The sequence below is a fragment of the Lathyrus oleraceus genome, chromosome 3 (assembly GCF_024323335.1).
Source record: "Lathyrus oleraceus cultivar Zhongwan6 chromosome 3, CAAS_Psat_ZW6_1.0, whole genome shotgun sequence".
NCBI classification, from domain to species: domain Eukaryota; kingdom Viridiplantae; phylum Streptophyta; class Magnoliopsida; order Fabales; family Fabaceae; genus Lathyrus; species Lathyrus oleraceus.
In genome coordinates this window covers 52037313-52046927 of record NC_066581.1, presented here as the reverse complement: position 1 = coordinate 52046927, position 9615 = coordinate 52037313, and the positions used below count along the sequence as shown (strand labels likewise).

The following is a 9615-nucleotide window of genomic DNA, read 5'->3' as shown; positions in this document are numbered from 1 at the left end:
GTCCACTTGGACCATATTTTGTGATATATTGTGTTTGTATATACTTGTGTCTTTGTGTGGTCCTTTGACCTTAATGTACCTAATAAGAACAAAAAACCCTAAAAAACATTTTGTGTGGACTATTGGTTTGATCTGAGACAATTGGACTTAGAATTTAGGCAACACTCCCTATGCAAAGGACTTGGCCAATGCCAACTTTCATGAAACCAAGTGCTTGTGAAGTGAACATTCATCTGATACAACATTGAAGATCCATTTGAGTTCATCTGCAACATGATCATTGTGAAGCTGTTATTTTGAACCTATGTCTAAAGCCATCTTTGGAGTCATTTGATACATGGGAAATCTTGAAGAAGATCATGAGGTTTCTAAGCTTGGATGTGGCTATCTTTATTTGATGCCTTGCTCTTCAACTTGCTATTTATACATTGATTGTTGCTTGATTCTAAAGTCCAAGGGAAATTTGGGTTTCTATATGACATTCTTGTCTATTGGATTGCAGCCCATTGGTCAGATCTTTTCAACTCTCAACTTTTAAATTTATGCTTAGGATTAGTCTCTTCATCTCCTCCCCATTTTATTAATTTCAAAATCTCCCCCCTTTTTTACAACCTTATTTGCTTGTGCTTGTTTTCTAAACTTAGACCATATTGCAAATTAGAAACTTTGGCCTTATGCCATTGCATTTTCAAACTTATTTTCTTAAATAAACTTATAAATAAACTTAACTATACTTGACTTAAGATTTTCAAAAGACAAAAATAACTAACACTCATTCAAACCATTTTAGGCCTCTTGTGCCTTTGTTAAATTTAAATTTTTGTTAAAAGCAATGCACTCACTTTGAAATTGATACCACGAACTACGAGGTTTTGATCCCTCATTTTATGTTGGTACGTAGGCACAAGTCCGAAGGTCTTGTCAAACACAAAAATATAATTAATGAATTCTTTTCTCATCCATCCACTTTATTTATTGCAAACATCATTTTGTACAAAAACACATATGCACACAAGAAAGGGCTCCCTAGGAGTACCTAGGACACTTTGGGTGCTAACACCTTCCCTCTGTGTAACCAACCCCCTTACCTGTAATCTCTGGCATTTTATTAGTTTTGATTTAAAAACTTCTTATCTTTTGGGGTTTTGTTCGTGCTTTTCCCTTTTCCCTTGGAAACAATAAAAGTGCGATGGCGACTCTAGTTTAATTGATGTCTAGCTTATCCGTAGCCCGATGGTCATGAATTTACCGTTATAGGTCCCTATCTAAAACCCTAGATCATACCTAGTGATATCCCTATGTGGAAAGAAATCAGTGTTGTCCTCCATCCATACCTCAAACTTTTGAGTCTATGTGCCTGGATGTCGTCCATTCACTAATTCACTCATACATCAAAACGAAATTTGCATGCATCTACGCATCATTTTGCATATCATTTTCCAAACCATAACCAAGAAGCTCATCCATCCTTTGTCCATAATCCACAATTGATTTCCCGACACTCATATTAGATTTGAAAGATCATGGAGCAAAACCAATTTGCGTCAAAGGCGGATGTTGATGTGATCAAGAATCAGTTGGACTAACTTGTGGAAGCTATGACAGCCTTGGCAAGGAGAGAGGACAACATTCAACGGACGATAGTCATTGAGAATGCTATTCCACCTCAAGTGAACAATCTTGCTCAAACTCAGCCGGTGCAAATCCCTGTCGAGGACCAGATTATACAAGAGCATCCCATTGTTCGAGACAGACACTCCTCTTATGATGCTATTGAGTATCATAGTTTCGTAGTCTCTGCACAAAATTCCCAAGGGGAAGTCCCGGTGACGAAACCCAAATATCCACGACATGTGGAGGTTGCTGAAATATTTCAGGTGTTAGAAGAGAAGCTTAAAGCTATAGAAGGGCAAGATGCTTTCGGTCTGAATACTTCAGACATGTGTTTAGTGCTTGGCCTAATAATGCCTTCAAAGTTCAAGGCACCGGATTTCGAAAAGTATAGAGGGGATAGTTGTCCAAAGAAACATTTGGTGATGTTTTGTAGAAAATTTACTTCTTATGCTCACAGTGATAAGCTGATGATTCACTGTTTTCAGGACAGTCTGAGTGGGGAATCATTGAGTTGGTACATGCAGCTAGAAAAGTGCCACATCCAATCATGGTTAGACCTGGCTAACGCCTTTTTAAAGCAGTACACATACAATTTGGACATGGCTCCCAGTCGCACGCAGTTGCAAGGTTTATCTAAAGAGAGCAACGAATCCTTTAGAGGATATGCCCAAAGATGGAGAGAATTAGCTGCTCAAGTTCAACCACCACTTCTGGAGAAAGAATTGGTTGACTTATTCATGGATACCTTGCAAGTTCCGTACTATGAAAAGATGATAGGAAGTACTTCACCTGATTTTTCACGTCTGGTGTCAGCTGGAATACGCATCGAGGGCATGCTCAAAAGTGGAAAGATCTAAGACGTCTCAAACATCCAGGCTAGTGAAAATGAATCTCTTGTCAGTTCCCAAGAGGAAGAGGAGATGGAAATTAATGCAATATGGGAAGCTTCACTAGCTCCATATCAGACGCCATTCTCTCCACAAGGCCAATCCCCTTGTGAAAACCGAGGATCTCCTTGGCATCAACGACAAGCTCCGCATCAGCAGCGTCAACACACTCGACAAAGGCCAAGGAAGCCAGTAAGGCATTTTGATCCACTTCCAATGTCGTACAGTCCATTACTTCCGTATTTGATCAAAGATGGATTGATAGTACCGAAGGAACTGCGTCCAGTGATTCCTCCATACCCACCAGGCTTTGACGTCAACGCCCGATGTGACTTCCATGCTGGGGCACAGGGGAATTCAACTGAAGATTGTAAAATGCTGAAAAGTCAGGTACAAAAGTTGCTTGACTCCAAGATGTTCTCATTTGCGCCTCGAGGTCTTCAAATCAACAATAATCCTTCACCTGGTCATGAGGGTCCATCAGTGCATGCTATTCCTCATAAGTGATCTCGACGAGCAACTATGAAGAATGTTGGCCCGACAACAAAGAGAAAGAGGATAGCCTAGTTCCTCAACACTGGAAATCCTTAGATCACATCAGTACTTTGCCTTTGTAGTTTCTTTGTTGTTAAGTGCTACTTGTTTTTAAAACATTATTGTTTATAAATGTTAGTGTTAATAAAATGAGCATTCATGTTTTGAACGAATCCATTTGTATTCATGTATATTTTCTTGTTTATTTTCCAAAATCACAAAAAATAATCTTCCCATTTGCCTTATTAAACTGTTGTTTAGCGAATATTGGAGGGAGGATGATGAAAACAAGATACCCATAATTACTGATTGTATGCTTTCGGATAAAACCTTGTTGATGATGTACAAGCATTGTTTCAAATCCCCAAACACTAGAGAGATAAGGAGTTAATCCCTAGTTAACCACTTTGAGCCTAGAAGTAGGTGTTTCTTTCGGATCTGAAAACCCTTACGCTTAACCAGGGGCAGGGTAGTGTTCAGATGATTCAACTATGCATTCGGATTATAAGACGAAGTATCCCGTCTAGGGATCAACCACGCGATGCTCTTCGCACACGTCCCGAAGTGTCGAATCCAAAAGCTATGATGATGGTTCTTCAATGACCAATGACTTGGCAGTCCCAACCCTTTGAAAAAAATCTAAAAAAAGGGAAAAGCAAAAACCCACTAAATCAGACTCCCAAAGGGGTAACTTAGGAAAAAATTAGGGTAATCCCGGTGGACCAAAAATTTCAAAAGAGTGGTCCAGGAAAAAATTAGGAAGAAACAAAAAGAAAGAACCGAAAAGAGATCATTAAATCCTCAATAAAGACAAAGCTAAATAAGGTGACTTCCATTTCAAGCGAACCTTGAATCATCATCTTCATTCTAACATCGTCAAATTCTCTTGGAAGACGAATGTGTATGTTGAATCAGCTGGACGTAGGACTAGAGAACATCATGAAGAAGGGGTGGGTTAAAATCAAATTTGAGCCTTATATCCTTTGTTTCAATAACCGTGAACCAAACCACGTTACAACCCTCAAAAGACCTAATTGAAGCAGGGTTTGTTCTGAAAAGCATACTACAACAAGGTTGCGTAAACTGACTCCTAGATATTTTACTAATCTTTTGTGTTGATATCATGTTTTCAATGCATATTTCACGTTAGCCAAATCAGCATTACGTTTGGACTAATGGTCCATTTGTCACTTGTCACCACAATCATTTCAAATAAATGATTCTTTTTAAAACTTGCATGAATGTCACATTAAAATTACCATTGTTAAATGAACAATTTTAACTGCAAGTTAGTGCTTGATATCAAGGAGATTCCAAAGATCAGTCAGAGAGTGTAGCACCTCAAATTTGCACCTCCCATTTGTACATACATTTTCATTTTAGGTCATTAACATTGCATTGTTCATTTGCATAGTCCATCACATGTCATCAGTCAGACTGGTTAGGAGATTCAGTTGTGCAAGCAAGCAAGTGCATTTTCCATGGGATCAAAGCCCTAGGGTTGGTTCAATGAGTTCATGTGACCCAAGGATCATTTTGAAGTGATTTGGTCAAGAATTGGATGTTCAAAGCTCATCAGTCAATGATCAATTCATCTGAAACCCTAGAAAGTCAACAAAAGTCAACTGTCAGTTCAACCATGGATTTGAAGGTGGGAGATGGTTGGAGATGCCTCATTCATGTCCATACAAGTCTCATTTGACATTTCAAACATCAACATTGAAGAATTTGAAGCCAGATCAAAACTTTCCAAAAATAGTAAGTGACCTGTAATTTGGATTTGCCAAAAATGGAAAGGTTTTCTACTCAAGATTACATCATCAAGAAAGCTTCAAATGAAATTTTGTCCAACATGAAAGTTTAATATCTTTCTCTCCCATTTCCAAAAAGTCCAAGATCATGGATTTCTCATGTATGGTTGAGGAGATATGGATCAATCTTGGCCAAGTGTGACTTGAACTTCAAACATGCATAACTTTCAAACCAAATGTCCAAATGGAGTGGTTCTTTTTGCAACATTCATATTTTGACCTCTACTATCCAAACCATACATCACTTTCCATGCATTCTCATCACATAATTTTTTGAAAAATCACTTGATTTTGGAGGGAAAAATTCAAGTTTGAATTCGGTTCATTGTTTGATCATTCTAGCATTGCCATTGGCTTCCAAATGACATTTTAAGTAAAATTCAAGCTGAACCCGTGTACTGTTCCATTCACTTTCCATGCATAAGGGTGAAATGGCAAATTTTCATTTACACTCTTATTTCCCTAATCCAATTACCAATGGCTTAAGTATGATTAAGAACATGATTAGGAGGGAGTATAAAGTCTAAAGCATAACTGTTTCTGAATAATCACAATCAGAATTTTTAGATCTAGAAAAAATCACAAAGTTTTCTCTCACTTTTTTCTCTCGATTTCTTCACATACATTGCACTTTTCTTGATCAATTCTTCACTTGGAAGCATACTTGAGCAAGATCGAAGCTAGAACCAAAGGAATTCGTGCAGTTGGAAGCATCTTAAAGCTTGAAGTTCATCCATGGCAGTTGCAAATTCTGGAAGAATCGTGTACGTCTAAGCCTCAAGTCTTCATCCATTCATCCATACAAGTGATTTGGAGGATCTGTTTAAGCATCATAAGGCCTGGATCTGCTGAATTCCAAAGCTGCTTCTCCAAGAGGTTAGAAATCGACTGTCTCAATTCTTGAAATGATTAGGATGTTGTTATAGATCTTTGAACGCTGGTGAAAATGAGCTTCGAATCACAAAATTCCATGTAGAATTGAACTAGTTATAGTGATTTAAAGTTGATGTGTGAATCTTCATTGCTTCGATCCATGCATATGTGATGTGTTTTTGATGAAATAATCGTGGATTTATGATGCCTGATGAATGATCTTTACAATGATGTGCTTGATTTGCAATTCTGGACATGTTGAGATTTTTCTGGAAATTTGAGGATGAAGATCTTCAAGATCTTCATCATGTTCATAGTCACCTGCATATTTCCTGCGGATTTCACTAGGACCTTCATACGTTACCTGCGAAATTAGTTGCCAGTTCATAGGATTTCCTGCGGATTTCAAATTCCAGCGCCTTGCATGTTTTATCCTAGGGTTTGAATGTTGTTGGTCCACGTTGCAGCTTGGCGCGCTCAGCTTTTGAAATTGGCTCCCCTTCGATTCCCAGCCAATGCAATATTTCAAATGTCATTTCATTTTATTTGTTTTCCCTCCATGCCATTCCATATGCTTCTCATGCATTTTTTTTGTTTTTTCTTTCACTTCCGAAATTCATAAATAATTGAAAAATGCTCCAAAAATGATGAGACTTTTTGCATTAGATCACATTTTCTCTCTAGTTTTGTTTGATTATTTTTCCCTAAAATGTGCTTGGCTGGAAAATTATTTTGCCTAGGGTTTGTGAACATGTATGCATCTTGTACCTTGCCTTGATCATACATTTGTGAAATGCTCAATTTTAATCCAATGCTCATGAAATTTGACATGTTGAAACTAGACATCTTGATTGAAATTATGGTGTTGAGTTTGTATTTTTATCATATGCCATTGCTGTTTTATGATCATGTTAAGGTAGGTGTGACAAGTTGTGTCACACCTTGTGATGTCCAACTTGATTAATTGATTTGCCATGCCAGATGAATTCCAATTGATGTGATTTTTTGTATGATGCTTCTTGCGGATGTTGTGTTGGATCAAGATTTTTGCTGGAATTTTTGGATTGATTTCTGATTTGATTGAGATTTTTCTTTCTGGATGGTCATGTTTGAGCTTTTGAATTGCATTAATTTTCATTTGTTTGTGAAATGCTTGTGCTTTATCCTATGAATGTGAAATTTTGCACACTATTTCTAGACATGTTAAAGGTTGTTTTGGCTTTGGATTGAGGTATTTATCAATTACCATTCCTGTTTTAGGCTTGTGCTAAGTTGGTGTACCAAGTTATGTCACATGTGTGCTTGTTATGTTTTCCTTGGCTTATGCAATTTGATTACCATGCCTAATGTTTCCCAATTGCGCTAATTTTTTGTGTGTTGATCATGTTGTATGTTCTGTTTACCCATGAATTTTATTGAGATTAATTGAATCATTTTTGAATTAATGTGCATTTGTTCATTATGTTGTCACAATGTGATCACAATTTGCATACCTTTCCATATTTGGTTCATGAAATGAATTTGGTGAATGATAATGATATGAGACCTTTTGGATTGTATTCTTAATTGATTGAGCTTGATTCATGTTGAATTTCATGTTCTGTTTTGGATTTTTTCTCCATCTTTGACCCTAGGCCTTGACCTAGTGGTTTGTGACTCACAGTTGAGCTTTGATTTCAGGTCAAGAAGCACATTGCTATGATGGGATTGATTCACTCTCTTGAGATTGACTAATTGGTTAATGTTGAATAACCTTGATTTGTTTTGTAGGTTTATGTTAGCTCATTTGAGTTTGAGCTTGTGCCTTGCAGATTGTTGCATTGCTTGTTTGACTGTGTACTGTTGACTGTTGGTTGTCTGTTTGACTTTTTGACTTGTATACTGATTGAGTTAGATTTTTTTCAGGTACATAAGTTGCTTGAGTTCTTTTGAACTTGCTTTTGCTTTGCTTGGTTGCTTAACCATTTGAGGTATAACTCTCTGACTTCATGTAGTCTGGAAGACCTGTCCTGTTACTTGGGCAGGAACCTGTCTGAAGCCCTCCTTAAGAGGCAATGCTTGTGTTTGTTTATTTTTGTGCCAAGCAGGAAAAGTCCTTTGATAAGGCAATTGGCAGATAAAAGAGATGTGTAATCCATCTCCTTTTATTCAGTGTGTCATCCACTTTGCTCACACCTTGTGTTGATGCATTGTGGACAATAACCCAAGATCTTTGTTGTGTCAATCATATGTGGATAGAAGAGTTCCAACTTTCTGAACTCCCACACCTTCTATTTGAGTCAAGCTCTCCCAGGCCAGGGATAAGAGCTGTGAGGTCTTATCCTCACTTCCCATTTCATCTGCTTCACCCTAACTCTCAATGTTAGGGTTAAGAGCTAACCACACCCGATTCCAGTTGGCTTGTGTTTCACAGCCTAACCTTGTGTGAGCCCACTTTGTTTGTATATAATGTGTGCTATTTGTGTGTATGTTTGCTTTGCTTGTGCTGTTTAGGATAGCTTGCTCCCTGTGCAAGTTAGATAGAAACCTTAACCTAGGACCATGGTGAATTTGCATGATAACTATTAGGCTCGAGTTAGTCTCCCTTCTAGTATGTCATTGCCCAGTCTCTGGTTAGGCTAGTCCTTTTTCCCTGCGTAGGGGAACTACGTCGCCCTGATCCTCATACCAGATGAGGTACGTAGGCAGGAGATGAGCTGATCTCTCCGGGCGCCCTTTTTCTTTTTCAACCCCTTTGTGTGCGTTTGGAGTCTGACATAAGTCCAGCGATTGGCAGTCGGTTTCCTGTGTCTTGTTTGCTTGTTGGAGTCTGACGTAAGTCCAGCGATTGGCAGTTGGTTTCCTGTGTGTGTGTTTGTTGGTTCGGAGTTTGATGTAAGTCCAGCGATTGGCATTCGGTTTCCAGGTTTGCCTGTTTGTGTGGAGTCTGACGTAAGTCCAGCGATTGGCAGTCGGTTTCCTGTGTGGGTTTTGTTTGGCGTGCGTTAGCCGAGCTACGAGTGCTCTGATTCTTCTTTGGTTAGAGAAGATACGTATGCATAGGATGCGACATCCTAGCGAGCACGTTTTCCCCTATCCCGAACTACGTCGACTCTGATGTCTGTGCTTGACAGACTACGTAGGCCCAGGATGCGATATCCTGCCGAGTTAGTTTCTTTTGTTTTTCTGTTTCTCCTTTCAGCCTGTGTGTGTTTGATGTTTGAGAAGTGTTTAGAAACCCTTATCCTTCCTTTTGTGCGTGGATCCCGTCGAGTACGACGGATACGTAGGGGTGCTAATACCTTCCCTTCGCATAACCGACTCCCGATCCCATCTTTCTCTGGTCGCGAGACCATGTTCTTTCCAGGTTTACTTCGAGCATTTCCTTTCCCTCTTTTGGGATAAATAACGCACGGTGGAGGCTCTGTTGTTTCGTTTTCCCGCTGGTTTTTTGCGTAATGCGACAGCTGGCGACTCCGCTGGGGATAAAATTAGAAGTTGACCTCTTGCTGGTCCATCTTCCCTAAGCGAGTCTCTCCTAGCGCTCTCTAGGATAGGGTTTAGGTTGCTTGAGTTGCTCTATTTATTGCATTTATGATTATTATGTGGTGTATATATTTGCATAAATGTTTGCATGCATCATACTATCATGGTGTTGTCTTCCTGTACAGGTTGTTCCTCTGATTTGGGGTGGGTGTTCTGAGCGAGGCCCAATACCCAAGCCTGAGTATACACCTAGGATTAGCGTGGTCTCATGTTTCTTCACATGTTGTACGATATGATGAGGAGACGTGTCACCACAGCCGGACGAGGTTCATTTGAGAGAGTCCTTTCGGGTGGAGTTATTCCACTTAGGTTGGGTCACCTCATCTGAGCTGTTGACTTCGGTGACCGTTCTTTCCCGGATCTTTGGTTTA

General features: G+C 39.1%; 1 protein-coding gene across 1 annotated transcript; it reads left to right on the top strand.

The window, feature by feature from the left end:
- The first annotated feature begins 1598 nt into the window (after positions 1-1598).
- LOC127129601 (uncharacterized) lies at positions 1599-2471 on the top strand. The gene has a single exon (XM_051058756.1). It carries the CDS (start codon positions 1599-1601, stop codon positions 2469-2471), a length of 873 nt encoding a protein of 290 aa, XP_050914713.1.
- The last annotated feature ends 7144 nt before the right edge of the window (positions 2472-9615 follow it).

Bases quoted from the DNA above. Each gene is read 5' to 3' on its own strand.
- LOC127129601 (XM_051058756.1), top strand. From the start codon at position 1,599: ATGACAGCCTTGGCAAGGAGAGAGGACAACATTCAACGGACGATAGTC.